The sequence below is a fragment of the Grammomys surdaster genome, unplaced genomic scaffold, assembly GCF_004785775.1.
Source record: "Grammomys surdaster isolate TR1022 unplaced genomic scaffold, NIH_TR_1.0 125580, whole genome shotgun sequence".
Taxonomy (NCBI): Eukaryota; Metazoa; Chordata; class Mammalia; order Rodentia; family Muridae; genus Grammomys; species Grammomys surdaster.
The window spans coordinates 871,422-893,010 of NW_021620426.1; the positions used below are offsets into that span (position 1 = coordinate 871,422).

Genomic DNA, 21,589 nt, shown 5'->3' on the forward strand with positions numbered 1-21,589 from the left:
GCTATTAGAACATTGATAGCTGGATTCATACTAGAGTAAGAATCAGGTTTCTTGGCATTATTTGGGTATCTATACTTCTGATATTTACTATATGAAATTTACTATACGTTTGATGCTATCAATATTATACACATGTCAAACAATTTGAGTGCTTTTGAAATCCACAGACCTTTATTCTGGACAATTTAAAATCAGGCCTTTGTTCAATTACTTGAATAAAATTAATGACTAAAATACAGTCACTACTTTCAGGCTGATTTTTAGCAGTGGATTGAATGTCTATTTAAACAAAGACTGCAGAGGTTAGGTAACCATGGAGGGGGTAGTGGCTCTCACAGGTCTGTGCACAGTGCAGCACCAATATTTTTGTGTAAAGAACACAGTTATGTTTTCATGAGTAGTCTATAAATTCAGTGTGAAATAACACTTCTAGATTTTGTAATCACTGATTTATTACCATTTCAGATGACAATGCATCTTAATAGATTTGCAAAAGGTCATATCTGAGAAATTCTAATGTAATTTTAGCTATTTAAATTGTTTACTAGATGAAAAATTTTAAATAGAAATACTGCCATGGCAGAAGATAAGAAAAAAATTGTAACTTCTGAACCCTGCTGTACACTTCCTCTGGATATTTTCTGATAAGTGAGATTCATGTTTTTGTGTTGCTGACACTAAGTTTCTTAGAGAGCTTCTGGAGACCTGTGCTTTCCGTTTGAAAACTAGTTTAAATTTAGATCCAGAATTTGGTAGTGTCATGGGACAGAGTAGCCTACTTGCTGGTAGGTGACCCCTCAGAGACTAGGCCTTCTCAATGTTACCCTGACCAGAGATATGCCCTAAGGAGACACAGACAATTTATTTTCTCCATTAATTAATTAATTTACTCATTTTACATCTCATCGCTGTCTCCACCTTGAAGTACCCCTCATTGAGTCCCTCTCCCCACCCTCCCTCTCCTTCTCTGAGAGGATGGAGTCTTCCTATGTGTCCCTCCACCCTGACACATCAAGTCTCTGCAGCTTAGGCACAACCTCTCCCATTGAGGCCAGACAAGGCATCCCACATAGGTAAATGGATTCCACAGACAGGTAATTGTTTTAGGGATAGCCCACTCCAGTTCTTGAGAGATCCACATGGAGACTGAGCTGCACATCTGCTGCATACTTTCCAGGGACTTTGGTCTTACCCGAGTATGCTCAAACAGAGGCCTATCATGGCTGCTTCCTGAAAGGCTTCAAGAAGCAGCTGAAAGAATCAGATGCAAATATTTATACCAACCCAATGGATAGAAAATGGTGACCCTTGTGGTTGAATTAGGGAAAAGCTGGAACAAGCAGAGGGGGATGATTACCCTATAAGAAGACCAGCAGTCTCAACTAACCTGGAACCCCGGGATCTCTCAGAAACTGAGCCCCCAACTAGGCAGCATACACTAGCTGATATGAGGCCCCAACACATATACAGCAGACATATACAGGTCTGGACTCAGTCAGAAAAAATGCACCTAACTCTCAAGTGACTTGTGTCCCCAGGGAGTGGAGAGGTCTGGTGTGCTGGGGAGGTGGAGACGTTCTCTTGGAGATGAGGGAAAGGGGGTGTGGGATGTGGAACAAAGGGTGGACCAGGAAGGGGATAAAGTCTAGATTGTCAAAAAATAATAAAGAATAAATAAAAATTAATAAATATAAGCTGGGCGGTGGTGGCGCACGCCTTTAATCCCAGGACTTGGGAGGCAGAGGCAGGCAGATTTCTGAGTTCGAGAGTTTGAGGCTAGCCTGGTCTACAGAGTGAGTTCCAGGACAGCTAGGGCTACACAGAGAAACCTTGTCTCGAAAAAACCAAACAAAAAAAAATTAATAAAAATAAAAAAGAGAAAGAAGCACATCAGTTGGTTATCTAATACCAAATTTCCAGCCTTGAAAACATGCATGCAAGTAATATTACAAAGACTGAGCAGGCTATATTTAGAAATATATATATATATATATATATGCTTGTATTCATGTAAACATTAAATGAAAAAGAATAATGAATTTAAAAGAAAACAAAAGCAATATGTGGTGACATCTGGGAAAGTTTGAAAGGGGGAATGGGAAGAGGGAAATATAATTATATTATGATATGAAAAATAAGTAATAGATAACTGTATATAAATTATATTAAATTTAATGAGTCATACAATACTTAAATCGTACTTGTTTTTATAAATTACAGAGACTCCGATATTAAGATTCTTGACAGTATTTTCTCTTTTTTTTTAATAGCCAAAATCTCAAATCTTATCCAACGTATTAGATGCTGCTCATCAATTTATAAGGGAAGTAAATCCACCCAATGAAGGGAACAAGCCTGCAGAAGCATCAAGTAAAAGTCAGCAGAAACCCAAAGCCCCCCTTCTTCAGAACAGCCCTGAGGTAAACTGAGGAAGACAAAGGAGGATATTTCCTGTCTTACGTGTGGTGACTGCCGTTGATATCTTTTACCAGAGATGCTCATTTGGGGAGATTATTTTATCATGTTGTTAGTTAATATTTAATTGCTTTAGTAATTCAATATATTTAGACTATAAAAATAATTCTAAGATTACTTTGATTCCACTGAAAATTGTTCTTTCAGTGAAAAAAAATGTTGGTGAAACTTTTTTTTGACAATATGACTTTTGAGCCTTTGACCATGTCAGGTATTGTATGAATGTTGGAGAGAAACATTCAGGTAAAATCCGGGATGCAACATAACAACCTTTTATTAGTTAAAATTTCTAAATGGTTAAAATATAAAAGTTTAGGTGACAGACAATTTTGGCAGTGTAAAAATGGAAATGGATATCAAAATCTGACAGTTATTTAGATTAACTATTGATCACATAATGCACTACATAAACTTTTATCTGCACACATACACGTATATACATAGGTGTGTATGCACATATGTGTGTATAGATACATGTAGAACATTCATATGGGTTATTTTCTTTTATAGAATGAATGTGGTAGATTTATGGAGGAGAAGTGAGGAAGAAACAAAAAAAAAAAAACCTTCCCAAAGTGGGAAGTTTGCAGGGAAAGTATCCTCTTCTATTGACTCTTTAGCAAGAAACAAATTCCACATTATGATCTATGTTATAATCCTCTTTCTTCCATGTGGTACTGGTCTTTCTGTAGTAGCTCACTGATTTAGTTACTTGGCTAACCCCAAAGCTTTGTTACTTGATGATTAAATGTGGGTTGAACTGAAGTCCCTTGAGCTTTGAGTATGTAAATAAGTGTTCAATTCCAGCATGATTGTTTTTTGCATGGAAGCTAGGCTTGAATATATCCAGAAAATAGGAAGATTTTCATGTATTTTTTTCATAGACCTACAGAAAATGTACTCTGGGCCATCACTGGATGAATTACAATATATTCTGATGACTAATCTCCCATGATCATCTCCCCCAGATCCTCTACGTCTCCCATCACACAAAATTTCATAGCTTTTTTTTCTCCCCTACCCTAGAGAATATACAGGCCAATAAAAGAAATATCAGAATAAAACAAAGTAAACAGACAAGCAGAGAAGATCAAAAGAAGAAAAAGTTAAGAATTGGGAATCAAGGCAATATGTCTTTGGAAATGGAAATTGGATGGAAATGATAATATCTAACAGAAGAAGTTTGTGCAGAACTACCAATAGATTTGACAGTACCCTGAGTTGTTTGGGATTTTCCATGAAGCCCTCTTGACAAACAGTCTCCCAGCCCTAGGAGGTTTCACTTGGGAGCAAGAGAGAACCAGCTCGGGTCTTCTTTCCCCTGTTATTTGGAGTTTCCATTTACAGTTTATTGATGAATGTATAAATTTTAAGAAGCTTCTACTGTTTTAGGTTTCCACAGAACTTCTCAAATGGCCCCTCTTGTTAACTAACTTTCCCCTTCTTTCCCCTCTACTTTCTATTTAATGCTCTATTTCCAGAGGCCTCCTATTTCCTAAAACTGCATTCTATTTTTTTATACTTTAGGATTTCCTTCCTTGTCCCTAGTCCTTTGCTCAATAACTATCCTCTGTAGTTAAATAGACACTAGAATGGTTATTTATGGCTTAAATGATATTATCCACCTGTAAGAGAATATATGCAATATTTGTCATCTGGGGTCTTGGTTATCTCAAAATACATTTTTTTCTAACTACATTCATTTATCTGTGAGTTTAATGATTCATTATTTTAACAGCTTTATAATTTTCCATTGCCTTAGCATAAATGTACATCATGTTCATTATTTATTTATCTATTGATAGACATCTAGACTGTTTCCAAACTGTTTTGAGTAAAGCAGCAATGAACATGGTCTCAATTGTAGAATGAAGCATAGTTAGGGTTATGTCCAAGGGTGTTATAACTGGATCTTGAGGTAGATTTATTCTTATCTTCCTAAGAAAATGCTACACTGATTTCCATAGTATCTGTACAAATTTACACTCTCAGCAGCAATGGATACATGTTCCCTTTTTCCCACATCGTCACTAGAATGAACTGTCACTTGTATTGATTTTAATCTTCTTTTATAAGATGAAATCTCTGAGTATTTTGGGTTTGCATTCCCATGATGACTCAGGATGTTTAACACTTAAAGTTTTTCTCAGCCATTTTTTGTGTTTCATCATTTGAGAGTTCTCTATTAAATAGAACCCTATTAGTATAGGTTATTATTTTTCTTGATGTCCAACTTTTAAAATTCTTTATAGAATTTAGATATTGACCTTCTCTAGGATGTATGATTGATAAAAAGCCTTTCTTATTCTTTAGCCTGCCTATTTGTCTGAGTGACAGCATTTTTTGTTTGTTATTTTTGCAGCAAAATTTTTTCATTGTTATTAGTTTTCATTTAAAGATTCTTGATATTAATGCCCTGCACTATTAGTGTCTTGTTCAGAGAGTCTGTACCAATGAACTTAACACTTTTCCTGATATTCTCTTCTATCAGATTTGAGGTTCTTGGTCTATTAGGGTAAGTTTTGTGCATAGTAATAAATATGGGTCTATTTAAAGTCTTACACATGTAGCCATCCACTTTTACCAACACCACTTAGGAAGATTTAGTCTTTTCTCCAGTGTATGTTTCTAGCTCCTTTGTAAAAAGAAGAAAAAAAAAAAGAAAAAATCAGGAGTCCTAGGTATATAAAATTACCATGTCATCAGTTTAATCTAAAAACCAGCTTGTATGTTTTCTGCTATTATCATAATGGTTTGATTACTGTACCTCATCAGTACAGCTTGAGAGATCTTGGGTGGTAATTCTTCTAGGAGTTCTTTTATTACTCAGGTTCTTTTTGGTTTTGTTTTGTTTATTTGTTTGTTTGATTGATTCATTGTTTTTGCATCCTTGGTTTTCCTTTTTTTGTGGCTGTTTCCATATGAAACTGAAAACTGTTCTTTCAATTTCTGTGAAGAATTGGATAGAATTACTACCCAAAACATCAAGTCACAACAGGACTAAGTTCATCCTCTTCCAATTCCTGACAAGGCAACCCAGCTAGGGGAAAGGGATCCAAGGATAGACAATAGAGTCAGAGACAACCCCCACTCCAGTTGTAACGGAATCTACATGGAGACTAATGTGGGGTGCTGGACTGGGAGAAGCAGCTGGGTACGTGGTTGAGCAAGTCTTGGACCCAGACCATTATCTGGATGGCAGGTGTTTGGCTTTTGCCCCCAGTCCCTGGTTCTTTTCATTCAGCTTCGGCCCTCCACAACCCCTCCCAAAGAGAGGTCTATGACCATCAGTCATGAGGAACAGTGCCTCAGGCTATCCTACATGTAGATGAGGTATCTCCAACCTCTCAGACCAAGCCAATAGGCATTATCTGCTGCCAGACCCTAACCCACCCTGAAACTGTATATAAGGGCTCTATTCTGGAGAAGTAAAGGGGTGTTCGAGATTCATCCGGGTGTCCTAGAGTTTCTGTCACAAGAGCTGTAACACTAGAACTGTAACACTTGGGGAGAGATCTGCTCTCCTGGAACCTTTCTGGGGCACCAAGCTGCTTCTTTGCCAGCTAGCCTGCTTCCTATTGGCCCAGTCCAGGCGGGCTCAGCGCTGAGAGACAGGTGCAGCACTTGGGAGTGACCGAGTGGCGACAGTGGAGAAGCTGGCAAAGGCTGCGGCGGAGATGGTAGCAGACCCTCCCTGCTCCCACTCTGTCCTCAGCAGGGAGATCATAGTGGGACACCCTCTGGAACCGGGGACCCACAGACTAAGTTATGCAACTACTACATATATGTAGGGGATCTAGGTCCAACTCATGTATGTTTTTTGGTTGATGGTTCAGTTTCTGTGAGCTTCTATAGGCCCAGATAAGTTTACTCTATAGGTTCTCTTGAGGTATCCTTGATGACTTGATTGATTTTTACTTGTTCTGCAAGTATTTTTTTTGAGGAATTTTGTATCCATGTTCATAAGGAAAATCAGTATTAGTATTAATTCTTCATTCAATGTCTGATAGAATTCTCTGTTTAATCAATTTGGCCTGGGTTTCTTGTTGTTATGAAGCTTTTAATTGCTGCCTTTATTTAGCTGGAGATTATGAGTCTGTTGAAATCACTCATATGGTCTTCATTTAACTACAAGTTTGTATACATCAAGAAAATTATCCATTTATTTCAGATATTTTAATTTGGCAAAGTGCTGGTTTTTAAAACATGTCCTTATCTCTGAATATCCTCGGTGTCTGTTGTTATGTCTCCCCTTTTCATTACCATTATATTAACTTGGATCTTCACTCTCTCTCTCTCTTTTTTTAGTTAATTTATCTAAGGGTTTTTTGAATGTTACTGATTTTCTCAAAGAACCAGTACTTTGGGATGCATTGCTTTCTACACTTTGATGAAACTCATTGACCATTTTGCTTACTTGTTAAGGGAAGCTACTATACTGTAACCATGTACTAATGAAATGGTATAAAATAGTATTTACACAAGATTTATTCTATGGGCTCTGTAAACTGTTTCAGAAATAATCTTAAAGAGAAAACAACAAACAAGCAAGCAAACAGGAAAGGGGTCTCAAAGGAGTTAGTCATTATTACCATTCCCAGTAGAGAACTGTATAGGAAGGTGATATTGAAGACATTAAATGGCTCATATGAGCAAAAAGACTTTGAAAATCTATGCAAAGTACTCATAACTAGTGTAAAGTCCCAATGAGAAAATGTACATAATAGGTCTCTATTCTTCAAGATCCTAAGGTTAGCTGGAACAGTGAATGATAAGGAGAAGTGGGGGTGAGAGTGTAGGACAAGGAAGGAGAAGTCCTTCAGAAGCTTTGGAGATGCCAATGGAAACTTGGTATTTTAGACACTCAAAAGGTTGTAGACACACTGACAGCATGAGGTTTATATTAGAACACATAAAAACACACACATGTTCATTGATACTCATGTCAACTGATGTGATTTCCTGTCTATAATCCCTTAATTCGGGAGTCCAAAGCAGATGCATCTCAAGGTTGAGACCAGTCTTGGCTATATAGAGAAGGAGACTCTATCTCCTAACAGACAACTGCTGTAATGTTGGATGGTTGCAAGTAGCAAAGGATTGGGGAAGGAAAAAGTCTGGATAATATATACATAACCAGAGCATCTATAGAGGGGAGGCGCAGGGATAACATGAAGAAAGTGGTCAGATTTACAGGCTCTTATAGTGTTCACTTCTGAGCAGATAATTTATAACTGCCAATAGAGTTTTAAAGAAAATGATAGAGCATTTAAATGCATGTTATATAAAAATATATCCTTCAGAGTTAAATGCATCTTTTTTTCATGTCCTTGTAAGATGAAGGAAATTTAATAAACAAGTCTTTGCTACTACATTTTTGACTGGTTAGGTAGAAACTACAGCCACAGAAGGAGGGGAAGGTGGAAAACCAAGGTACAAGGCCATGTGGGAAATGCCTTTTGATGAAGAAGCATCTGCCCAGTCCTTCCGAGAAGCCTTAACACAATGGAGAGCTGGGCATCAGGAGGAAAACAAGGAGGAGGAAGTTCATGCTAAAAAACCAGGTATGGATATTTTTTAAATAATCATTTAAAAAAATAAATGTGTTTTCATTTCTTTCCACTCCTGACAGTACAAATGCAATGCTTAAAACCAATAAGGAACAATTTGCTACAGTTTCTCAGGGAAGCTTTGTGCACACAATAGGCAGTCAGTGGTGAGTTGTTTAATATTTATAAAAGATGAAGCTGATCATGGGCGGGATATATATCTTGTTTTTTTATGTAAATTCAGATCATGGGATGAGTGAAACACTGAGGTCTAAACTTTTCTTTTCCAACAATAAAACAGTGGTTATAATAGTATTTAATTTGAGTTCTACTGTTGAATTGTATCAGGTTGGCAGAAAATATGAGACAGGTAAGCAAAAGGATATATATATATCCTTAAATATATAATATATGATATGTACATATTACATATTATAATATACAATGCTATAAAATAATATATAATATATTATATTATGTTATACTATATAATATTATTATTAATATATTATTATATATTATAATATATAATATATATTATATGCCTTAGATCAGTAAGTTTCTTTTCAGTGTGGACAAATATCCAACAAAAGCAACCTAAGGGAGAATTTATTTTGTGTCACAGTTGGAGACAATACAACCCATCATGGTAGGAGAAATACAGCAGCAGGTGGCTCCAAAGTAGCAGGAGCAGATGGCTGGACTCCTCATTTCTTACATTATAGGCATGAGACCCAAGACAGGAAGTTGGTGCTGGTATAAACCACACAGCATGCCTCCCTGAGAATTATGTCTTCTGTTGAGGCCTCAATCTCCCAAACTGCACTGCCTCCAAAATAGCACCATAGGTAATAACGGTGGAAGAACAAGTATTTGCATGTAAACTTTAAACCTTAATTTGAAGGTTGAATGTATGACCACACTGAACCTCATAGGAAGAATCAAACTCTGCTTGCTGTACTTTTTTCATTTACAAAAGCTATTTCTCTGCAAATTTTTAGTCTCAGGTTTTAGTTCAAATATGAAATAATGAGTTTCTTTAAGATGTATTCATATAAACTGTGATGGCAAGTTTTTGCGTCGATTTGATGCAAACTATAATCATTTGAGAGGAACAAAACCTAAGTTGAGCAAATGCTTCCATTAGATTGGCCTGTAGACCAAGACTAAGCGGCTGTTTTTAAATTAGTAATTGATGTAGGAAAGCCCAGCCTATTGTGAATGGGACTTCCTGTAAGGTGGTTCTATATGATGGCTGAGCAAGCCACAAGGGACAGACCACTCAGCAGCATTCCTTCAGGGCCTCTTGACCAGATCCTGCTTCCAGGTTCCTGTCCTCTTTGTATTCTTGTCCTGACTCCCTTCAATGATAAACGGTAAAGTGTAAGTGAAATAAACACTTTCCACTACAACTTATTTTTCGTCATAGTGCTTCATTGCAGAAATAGTAACCCTAAACCAACCACAATGTGAGCAGAACTTAACCAGGACATGCAGTGAAACAAAAGACAATGCTCAGAACATCAGAAACATTGTTAAATCCCAACTTTGAGTCTATACTGGTTTATTTCACATGAAGTGAAAGATGAAGCCTTGTTTTAATTCTTTCTCATATTGGGTGCATTGAAAATATGGATCCAATAGTGACTTATTTCCTTTGACATAAATATTGAAAGCATCTTATACTGCAAGTCTTAGAGGTGGTATAAAAATCCATAGGTTAGAACATAAGTAGATGATCCTAGAATTTCCTCTCCCTTTCCTAATCATTTATATCCTAAAATGAAATGACTGAAATAACCATTTTTTGGAATTATGAACATGTTGTCATCAATCCTGATTCAGTGCAAAATCCAGCATTCAGACTGTCATAAAGTTTATCAAGCTAACCACAGTTGCTTTTTAGATGCTGTATTTTTAACTGAAAAGGTAACACAGCATTTATAGCTGAAGAGATACTCTTGATCTACTACAGAACTTGATTAACATTTACTGTAAACAAGTTCATGTAGCTAGTCTTCTAAATAGAGTATGAAAAAGGTCAGAGATAACACATGCATTAATGAGTTATTGTGCTGCAATAAAACCTTATATTCATAAACACAATTTCAGTGATAGAGAAACAACATGTCACATTTTGACTACTAGCTCTAGTGGAGGAATGCTAGACTCAGTGAATGCAGTTTTTTTTTTCTATTTCTGTCACTAGATATAATAATAATTTAAAAAAGGGTATAATTCATGGTTTTTCTCTATGAGCTGTATGAGATCTGTTCACATTGAGGTCGTTTTAGGGTTACTATTGCTGTGATGAAACACTGTGACCAAAAGTAAGTTGGAGTAGAAAGCGTTTATTTCACTTAAACATTACTGTTTATCATTGAAGGAAGTCAGGGCTAGGATGTTCCTTCACCATCTAATTACACTATCTTTCGGGCTTTGTAGCATTGTGAAGACTGCAACATCTTGGTTTCCTTCTATCTACCAATAGCCAGTATTTGGCCATTAGATGGACATCATTAGGGTAATTTGGTGACACACAGAATGATTATAGTGAACATTTATTTTATTATCATGAAAGCCACAGTGATTTATTCTAATGGGAAAATACATATTTCAGATACAGATTTTTTATTTCTTTATTCTGCCTATAGTATATGCCCTATGTAATCCTTATTTATTACCAAACTACCCTCAGAAAATAATTGTCTCATTTCACTTTGAGATAAGTGCAGCTATATTGATGGAACTCATTACTCTTACCATGTGCTATATTTTATAGAAATTCCTATCTTAATTTTTTCCTGCAACAGTTGACACAGGTACAACATGATCCTTGTTAGGAGACAGTACCTCATGAATTTGGGTATTTTTCCTTCAGGCTGCTGCTATGATCTATGAAACTCCTGTCATGTTTCCACTATAACAGAAAGAACAAACTACTCTCTGATGTTTTGGAGCTTGTCATCACTGAAGTGAGAGAAGGGTCACTTCTCTGACTTTGTTTGAGTACAGTTACAGAAGTAATTCTGCCATTGCTGTACCACAAAGATAAGACTGATTTGGAACCCACAGATGCATCGTGGCACTAGGCAGACTCTTCTGTCTAATATTGTTTTCATAGAGGAATTGGAATCCCAGGAATTATATATGGCTTTATAGAATTTGGAGAAACAAATATATTTAACTGAGAGTTTTGAAAGAGAAAATGTTTTTATTTTCTGTGTTATTTTAATTTTCAGTTCTGCTGTAATGTTCCAGCAAAGACTAAGGTGCATTTAGAGTGGGAAGTTGGGGAAAGATGCTATGATAATCCAATGGATGTTTGGAAACAAAAATAGCAATGTTTTGTGTGGAGTGATTGTTTTTATACCTTATTCTCATTCTTCCTCACAATGAAACTTCTGTGTAGAAATAGTCATAAGAGCTATTATTGACATTTAATTTTGATTGTTCATAGAAAATTAAACATGTTATTAGTAATACATGTGGTTATAAATATTTTAATTTCATGTTAGCTTTTATATTCTATCATAAAATGGATATAAAAGAAGGATTGTGAATTTTATACTGCTCATGGAGGAAAAATTAATATGCATCAATGATTCCCTCATTTCATATGACTGCTCTCTTTTTTTCCCAGCTTCTCCAGGGTCTCACTAACCTGTGTTTCATCTTTTTTAATTCCTTTGGTTTCCCTGAATTTTATTCAAAATATAATGTTTTATTGTGCAAGTATTTCATGTGTGTGTGTATGTGTGTGTGTGTGTGTGTATGGCATTATGTTACTTATATTATTTTATATCTGTATCACCCAGTATTTATCTGGGATTCATGCACAAAAATGGATATGGTTGTTATTTACCTACTTTCAATGTTTGCTGAGCTTTTATTATGTGAATGTGCCACTATTTCTCAGTTTAAATGTTGATTTTTCTTTTTACTGTATTTTCATTTTGAGCATGTCAAACAATACTACTGTAAGTTTTTTGTGTAGGTCTTGAAGTATGCCCTGTACACATTTCCAAGGATGTCATTACTTGAGAGCAAATTAGCTGGTTTGTCAGGAATACGTGTCTTCAACTAAACTAGATAAAGTTTAACTATTAAGAAAAGTATTTTCAACATTTTATACTCCATCTGCAACATTTTATACTTCATCTGATGTGTAAGAGTTTTCTGTTGATTCCATTATCACCAAAACTTAATACTTTCAAACATTTAAGATTTTGCTCAAATAATGGAGATAAGTACTATGCTTAATATATGCACATTTTATTATAAATTACATTAAGCATCCTTGTATTCCATGGCCATTTAGCAGAGCACTATGCTTTAAATCTCACAGTTTTCCATATATCTTTTATCACTGATTTCTACCTTAATTCATTTTAGTCAACCAGAAACTTCTTTTCTTCAGTGTGAATGTTAGGTGCTTTTGCTGGCCAGAGGCCAATATGTGAGCCAAATCTCTTCTTCTGACCTCCCTGCTGACATTCTCCTATTGGCTCACTTGTTTTCCTCTACTCTGGTCTCCTGCGTGTTTCTCAGATTCTTCAGGCATCAATTTACTTTAGGATGTTGTACTATATGTTAAGAAAATTGCCCATGTTCTCAAAAGAATGAGTGGTAGAGAATCTCACCCAAATTCTATGAAGAGAAGGTTGCTGAGCCAGAAGCAATATGGTAAATAAAGCCCTATTGATACCTCATGAGGTCTCTCTGTCTGGATGCCACAGCTCATGCATCTTTATGCCCTTCAGTTGATGATCAAAGTATTCTGAAGTATACCTTGGTGAATGTTTACTGAAGATTCTTCTCCTAGCAGTTAGGTGTTTGCTATTAGGATCAGTTATCAAAGACTCAGAGAAGCACATGAATGTTGCATGTAATTTTAAAAATTCATGCTTTTGCCTTCTTAGGAGTTCTGCCCGAGCTCCTGTCTAGGCTTTGAGATCATCAGCCACCAGTCTTACTCATCTCTGCCAATGTAAGATGGCCATCCTTCCTGGGAGCTGTGATCGCTCTCCCAGCCCCTTCAGGTTAGCTTTGTCAAGCTGCCAACATCTGCCCCAGCTGCCCTCCTGCCCACCTTAGATAGAAAACAATAGTCAGTTTTATTATTTTAAAACTAGCCAGATAACTGAAGATAGCTTAGCTGCTTCTAACTGAGCAAGGAATTTCCCCTGTCCTAATCCTATCACCTAGCTCCTTCCAACCTCCTAGGTCCATGCTCGTGGAGGCTACAAATTCTAGGTGTCTCAAGACCTATATAATTGTAGCTTCCTCCTCATTCCAAAGCCTGGACTCAATTCTCCTCTCCTTGCATCCCTTCCCTTCTCTTGGGCTCCAGAAGTCTCATCATTTTACTTTAGCAATTGGCCTGTGCCTTTTTTATTGACAAAATCAAGAACTAAACAAGGAAACAACACCCCCTCTACACCTCACCTCTTCTGTCTTAAAATAAAATTTCTTCTCCCCTATATAAATGGAACAAAGCAATAACAAGGGAGTAAAATACACAGTATGAGGTACAAATGACTTCTAGTCTATCAATTTTTGAATTAGCCAAAGTATTCTACCATATTTCCTTTTTTTATTCGATATTTATTTACATTTCATATGCCATCACCTTTCCTCATTTCCCCTTCCTAGAAAACCTCTATCCCATCCCTCCTCCTACTTTTTGCTTTTATACATTTTTTAATACTTGCAAGTATTAAGGTCAGTTCTACATTGAGGAACTTGCAATACAATAGATGTAAATAGTCAAGGAACAAGCAAGACAATAAACACAAATAGTCAAAGAACAAGTAAGGCAATAAAATTCCATGAACACTCCTGTGATCACTGTTTCTAAGGGCTTACCAGGATGACCAAAATATCTGAGCCAAATTCTTTGTCCTAGCTCAAAGTCATTTTCATGTCTGAAACCTACTTCCTAGTTCTAGCCTCAAATTTAGATTCCTCCCTGAAATTACTTATTTGTTCAGGCCTAAGATTTAGATTCCTGCCTGAAATTACTTCTTTGTTGTAGCCTAATATCAGATTCCTGCCTGAAGCCTACTTCCTTGTCCTTGGCCAGTGTCATATTTCTGCCAAGCAGCCCATTTCCTTGTCCTTGGCCCATGTCATATTCTTGACAAGCAGCCAAAAAGGCTCTCTGCCTCTCCCCCTTTTTTATTTCTTTAGCAAGACTGTCTTAGGTCATTCTGTCAAGAATGCCCTCCTTACCCATTATGGAATATGCATTGTCAAAAGCAATGCACTTCTGTCTTAGGTTGGTAAGGTGCCCAGAACAGTCCTAGGGCACCAGCTCTGCACCAAATCCCCCAAAACCCAGAGGAGGCTGGATGCCCAGGATTGTAGGATGCTGTAGGAGCATGGTGGCTGCCAGAGGGACAGGTGAGACATGCTGATGCATGGACAAAGAATGATGCGGATCTGTGAGCTTGCTGAGTGCCCTGACAATGGTGACTGGGAAGCTTTATTGGACATATGTTCCCAACCCACCTTTGTTTACCTATACCCCTGATGGGACAAGCTGCCTTGCCTCAAGTTTTAGATCTTGTGGAACAGAGAATCAAAAAGAGAAGTTATAATGACTCTTGTCTTTTTCTACCATATTTCCTAACTGAAAGAATTAAGATTCTATTACTGTATTATGTTTATAATTTTAGTCTGTAACATTATTTGAAAACCATATCATCTACTCCATAAACTCTATGTTAAACAACTTGAGTTTGATTATGAGACTAAAACTAGTCTTCAACCCCATTAGAAATTCTAGAATGACTAAATATTACTTGAAAATATAAGAAGCACAAAGCATATCGTTTGCATCTTAACCAATTTGTAGAGATAGCTGACTACCTGGACAGTCCTTCATTCTTCAAAATGTTGTAGCTTCAGTCTATAGCCTTTTGGCCTTGGGTCATCTGATAGACCTACAAAGCAGAAATTTGAAGGACTGCTGACCCTGTCTCGGCAAAGTCAGTAGTTGACTATTCTGTAAAACATCTTTTTTTTTTTTTTTTTGGATAGTATTGTTTGTAGATGAAATGGGTAATTTCTGCAGTGGCTGCCCTGCCATGAAAGCAACCTTGCCTGCAGGTAAACATGTTCAAATCTTCTTTGAACCAAATAATGGGTGTTGTCAGGAGCAGACATGTCTCTGTCAAATGATTTTTAATAATGAAATGGCCTTAGCTGTCATATTTTGTGGACTTTTGAGGGCTTTGGAGACTATCTATTTATATAAGAGGAAATAATACCTCCTTATGTACATGAAGAGCTTTATTTTGTGAGATTGTGTCATTGGTGAATGGAGAAAAATGAAACACAGGTTACTTGTTTTAGCTCTACTTTTTACAACTTTATCCAGATTTTAGCATCAAGTATAGTACCCAAGTACAGTACTTTCCTTCTCTGAAAAAAAAATAACAAAAAGAAAACAAACCTAATCGCCCCTCCTTTCTTCCATCTCTCAGCTCTTTTGCTCCAATTCTTAGGCTTCAGTTCACCTCCTGTCCCTCCCATCATAGTCATAGTCACAGTTCACACTCATAACCTCAACTCTTTCTCTTCTTTTGCGCAGTAGATAGATGTTTGCTACACTCCAAATTTCTGCTCTTTTCCTCAATATTACAGTACTCTTGGGCAGATGGGAACTGAGTCCTTCCATTGGTTTATTTAGCTGTTGGCATTTGGCTGTTGCGGAATGGTAATCAGTAAAGTTGGCAGTATAAAGTTAGGACCAGCATGGTGTTAGAATAGCTTAAATTTTTTTTTAAGCTTTACTCCTTTTTTTCTTATTTTTCTTGGAAGATTCTAGTCTGGTGGTGTTTGAAATCTAGATAGAGGGCAATATCTGGATGTGAGGATGGCTACCACTCCTGGATTCATAGATTTCCTTTAGCCCAGAGCTTGATCACTTTAAAATAGTTCTGAGTAGTTATTTTAGTTTGTGGTGCTTAAGAAATAGCAATTAGGAGTAAAAAGGCAAAAGTTCATGTTGGTTAATATTCTCATCATAAATGAAATAAAATTCACTATAAACTATTTATTTATTTTATTTTTAAACCACACTTTATGGGGCACATTTAGAGAATTTTCATTACCTAGTAATGTGGGATCATGACCTTAGCTGGGAGGAAGTACATGTTAGATGCTACACCCAGCTTAATATTGGAGTCTATCTTGACATGACAGACTGAAAAATGAGGACATTGGAGGTTTAGGCATAGCTGCGGATTGTGAGTGGCTACAAGTGAACGAGTAACCAAATATTACCCAAGAACAGACTCTAAAAGAAAAATAGAAAGGAGGTGATCTGGAATTCTTGGGGAAATAAATGTGAGTTGGCAGGTTACTAACAGGTAATATACTAAGCCACCAATTTAACTCTTTCTTTCTTTTTTTTTTCTTTTTTTTTGGTTTTTCAAGACAGGGTTTCTCTGTGTAGCCCCGGCTGTCCTGGAACTCACTCTGTAGACCAGGCTGGCCTCAAACTCAGAAATCTGCCTGCCTCTGCCTCCCAAGTGCTGGGATTAAAGGCGTGCGCCACCACTGCCTGGCAACTATTTATTTTCTATTCCTTATAATGTGTAAATATTAGAAATGACTATAATATACACCTTTAATGTGTATGTGTGTGTTGGGTGTATGGAACATACAAGGACTCTGTATTTACCTTTCTCATTTAAGATAATGTTGCATGTGGAAAGCTTTTGACTCATAAAATCATTTTATTTCAAAAGATTTTAAAGAAATTATCCACAGAATCATTTTTTAAAACTAGTTTTGAAAAACCTTTACAATTATACATTATATACTTGGTATTGTATTAATATCATATATCATAACATAGTAATAATTACACTTACAGTGATAAATGTCAAAGAACTACACTCTATAAACAATTAGCACTCTTCTTTATCTAAAGAAAAGATATAATATTTCATAGACATAGCTACATTAATTATGTGTAGTGTTTATTTTTGTAGACTCGGTGGAAGAATGTGAAGTACAAACTAACTTGAAAATTTGGACAGAACCAGTTAATATCGAATTCACAGAAGACAGTCTGTCGTATGTGGAAAAATTATGGCTTAAAAAGTACAGAAGGTATTCAGTAGAATTTTAATATTACTATTTCTTAGGAAATAAAAGTTGTTTTTACTTCATTTTGTCAGTAAGTTTTGTAATTATATCTCATATTTGTATGACTAATTTTAAAGCAATTTTAAATTCTTATGAAACTTTGACTATATTAGCAACAATTTTAATTACTTACAGCTATATAAACACATATATGGTGTATTTTAATCTTGAGAAATATAAAATGAAGTGTTCCTCGGGAAAGACAAAAATTAAGTATGGCATTTAAGAATAATAACAAAAGTATGTAGTAAACAAAGATTTACTTTAAAGTGGCTTTGCTGTATTTTAGTATAGATATTTAAGGTTTTATTTTACAAATTTATTAAATTAAAACATTTTAAAAATTAGATTAGTTTAAAATTAGATTCTTAATTTTATACTTTAATTAATTCTAATCAGTTCATTTTTATTTTTTAAACTTTTTTATTTGATTATTTTTTTTAATTCATTTTACATCCCGAACATAGCCCTCTCCTCTCTCTCCAGTCCTACCCTTACATATCACTCCCCCCTCATTGCTTCCTGCCATTCTCAGAGAAGGCAAACCGGATTTGGGTACCACCTTACCCTGATCATCTAGTCCCAGGCACATCCTGTCCCACTGAGGCCTAACCAGGCACTCCATGTAAGGGGAAAGGTAATTCAATGTCAGAGAACAGAGCCAAAGACAACTAGCTCCTGCCCCACTTATTAGGGAACCCACATGAAGACAAAGCTGCATATCTACTACAAATGTATATGATATCTAGGTTTAGCTTCTGAATGCTCCTTGCTTGCGGTGACCAGGCTCTGACAACCCCCATGGTCCCAACTTTGTTGACTCTGTGGGTCTACTTCTGGTATCCTTAATCCCATGGAGTTCCTCACTTCTGTTTCCCAACCTTCCACAAGACTCCCAAAGCTCTGTCTGATGCTTAGCTGTGGGTCTCTGCATCTGCCTCCATCTTCTGCTGATGAAGACACTCGGTAGACAGTTATGCTATGTTCCTGTCTGTAAGCATAGTATGTTATCATTAATAGTATCAAAGGTTGACTCTCTCACATGGCATGGGTCTCTAGAAGGAGCAGTCCAGTCACTGGTTGGCTGTTTGCTCAGTGGCAGTTCAATCTTTATCCCTATAAATTTCTGGTTGAAGATTTTGTGGGTGGATTGCTGTCCCCCTCCCTCATTTCAAAGTTCTACCTGCTGGGTACAGGGGGTGGCCACTTCAGTCTCTATTTCCCACTCTGGTAGGAATCTAAGCTAGGGTCACCTCCACGAACTCCCAGTACTCTGTCCTGTCCCAGACCTCCAGATAGTCAAGGGAAATGGCCACAGCAGATTTCCATTCTCATTCCAAACCCTCTTGTGCCATTCATCCCCCAACATCAGATCACGGTTTCCCTCCTCACCTCTTCGACCTAGTTCCCTTTCTTCATCCATCTCTGATCACTATTTAGTTTCCCCTTCAGAGTATGGTTCACTAATCCTGACATGGGACATCTTTATTTCCGGTTTCTTTGGGTCTGTGGATTGTAACATTGTTGTGGCACACTTTTGAACAAGTCTACATGTAAGCTACGACATTCAATACTCTGTCTTTCTGGAGCTGGGTTACTTCACTAGGGATGATAATCTCAAATTCCATCCATTTGTCAGCAAAATTTAGGATGTCTTTTTTTTTTAATAGCTGAATAGTATTCTATTGTGTAGATGTACCACATTTTCTTTATCCATTCTTCAGATGAGGGACATCTAAGATGTTTCCAGTTTCTATTACTAACAAAGCTGCTATGAACATAGTTGAGCAAGTGTCTTTGTGAGATGGTGGAATGCCTTTTGGGTATATGCTCAGGAGTGGTATAGTTGGTTCTTGCAGTAGAATTATTGCCAACTTTCTGAAAAGCCACCAAATTGATTTCCAAAGTGATTGTACAAGTTTGCACTTGCACCAGCATTGGAGGAGTGTTCCCCTTACTCCACATTCTTGCCAACATATGCTGTCACTTGGGTTCTTGATCTTAGCATACTGATTGGTGTAAGATGGAATCTCAGGGTTGTTTTAATTTTTATTCCCCTGATGACTATGGACATCAAGTGCTTCTTGCTCATTTGAGATTCCTATGTTTAGAATTCTGTTTAGCTATGTACCCCATATTTAAATTGGGTTGTTTATATTCTTGGTGTCTAATTTCTTAAGTTGTTTATTAGCCTTCTGTCAGATTTAGAGTTGGTGAAGAGCCTTTCTCAATTTGTAGGATGCTGTTTTGTCTTATTGATAGTGTCCTTTGCCTTATAGAACCATCCAGTTTCTAAGATCCCACTTAACAATTATTGATCTTAAGAGTCTGATCCATTGTTATTCTATTCAGGAAGTTTTCTGCTGTATCCATTAGTTTTAGGGTATTTCCCAGTTTTTGTTCTATAGATTTAGTGTATCTGGGTTTATGTTGATGTCTTTAATCCCCTTGGACTTGAATTTTGTGCAGGATGAGAGATAGGTATCTAGTATCATTCTTCTATATTCAGACATCCAATTAGACCAGTACCATTTGTTGAAGATGCTTTCTCTTTTCCATAGGATGGTTTTGCCTTCTTTGTCAGAAATCAAGTGCCCTTGGGTCTGTAATTTTCTTTTAGGGTCCTTGATTATACTTTTTAATCAACTTCTCTGTACTTGTAACAATACTATGCAGTTTTATTATTATTTCTCTATATTACAGATTGAGGTCAAGGATAGTAATACCTTCAGAAGTTCTTTTATTGTTCAGGATTGTTTTAGCTAGCCTGAGTTCTCTGTTTTTCCATATGAAGTTGGGAATTGTTTCAAGCTCTGTATAGAATTGTGCTGGAATGTTGATGGGAATTGCATAGCATGTAGATTACTTTGGATAAGATGGCTGTTTTCACTATGCTAATTATATATATATATATATATATATATATATATATATATATATATGTGTGTGTGTGTGTGTGTGTGTGTGTGTGTGTGTGCGCATGAGAAATCATCACATATCCTGATATCATCCTCAGTTTCTTTCTTCAGGGACTTGAAGTTCTTGTCATACAGGTCTTTCACTTGCTTGGTTAGAGTTATGCAAAGATACCTTATATTATTTGTGGCTATTGTCAAGTATGTTGTTTCCCTAATTTTTTCCTTGGCCCATTTATATTTGTATGAAGGAGGTCTGCTGTTTTGTTTTGTGTTGTTTTGTTTTAGTTAGTTTTGTATCCATCCACTTTACTGAAGGTATTTATCAGCTGTAGAAGTCCTCTGGTAGAATTTTTAGGGTCATTTACAAACACTGTCCTATCATCTGTGAATAGTGATACTTTGGCTTCTTCATTTCCAATTTGTATTCCTTTGATTTCCTTTGGTTGTCTAGTCTTAGTTGTTCTAGCTAGAAATTCAAGCACAGTGTTGAATAGATGAGATACTGTGCATCCTTGTCTTGTTCCTGATTTTGGTAGATTTGTTTTAATTTTCTCTTCATTTAATTTGATGTTAGCTATTGGCTTGGTGTATATTGCTTTTATTATGTTTAGGCATGAGACTTATGTCCCTGATCTCTCTAATACTTTGTACATAAAGTAGTGTTGGATTTGTCAAAGACTTTTTTCAGCATCTAATGAGATGATCATGTGATTTTTTTCTTTCAGTTTGTTTATATGGTGGATTTATGTTGATGACCTTTTGTATATTGAACTATCCCTGCATTCCTGGGAAAAAGCCTACTTTATTCATCATAGAAGATGATTTTTTTTATGTGTTCCTGAATTCAATTTGCACATTTTTATTGTGTATTTTGCATAAATAATCAAAAGAGAAATTTATCTGATATTCCTTGTTTTCTTAAGTTTTTCTATGGGTTAGGTATCAGGGTGGCTGTGGCTTTATAGAATGAGATTGGCAGTGTATTTTCTCTTTCTATTTTGTGGCATAGTTTGAAAAGTGTTGGTAATACCTCCTCTTTGAAAGCCTGATAGATTTCTGCACTGCAATTGTCTGGCCCTGGGCTTTTTTCTGATTGAGAGACTTTAAATGTCTACTTCTATTATCTTAGGAAATATAAGAATATTTCGATAATTTACCTGATCTTGATTTAACTTTGGTAAGTGGTGTCTATTTAGAAAATAATCTGTCAGCCGGGTGGTGTTGGCGCACACCTTTAATCCCAGCACTTGGGAGGCAGAGGCAGGCGGATTTCTGAGTTCGAGGCCAGCCTGGTCTACAGAGTGAGTTCCAGGACAGCCAGGACTACACAGAGAAACCCTGTCTTGAAAAAACCAAAAAAAAAAAAAAAAGAAAAGAAAATAATCTGTCTTTGACCAAAGTATCAATTTCTTTTATTCTGTCTTTTATGCTTGAGATTCTGTCTTCCATGTATTATATTCTGTTGGAGATGCTTGACTCCATAGT

At 36.4% G+C, this 21,589-nt stretch overlaps 1 protein-coding gene across 2 annotated transcripts in view; it reads left to right on the plus strand.

The window, feature by feature from the left end:
• Nucleotides 1-21,589, plus strand: part of Zbbx (zinc finger B-box domain containing) — an 87,563-nt gene that overhangs the window by 25,891 nt on the left and 40,083 nt on the right. Inside the window, exons 5-7 of one of the 2 annotated variants that reach the window (XM_028786770.1) lie at nucleotides 2,271-2,420; nucleotides 7,865-8,039; nucleotides 17,015-17,150. In XM_028786770.1, coding sequence (XP_028642603.1) covers nucleotides 2,271-2,420; nucleotides 7,865-8,039; nucleotides 17,015-17,150 — 461 coding nt within the window. The remainder of the gene's footprint in view (nucleotides 1-2,270; nucleotides 2,421-7,864; nucleotides 8,040-17,014; nucleotides 17,151-21,589) is intronic. The other variant, XM_028786771.1, reaches the window with a different exon arrangement.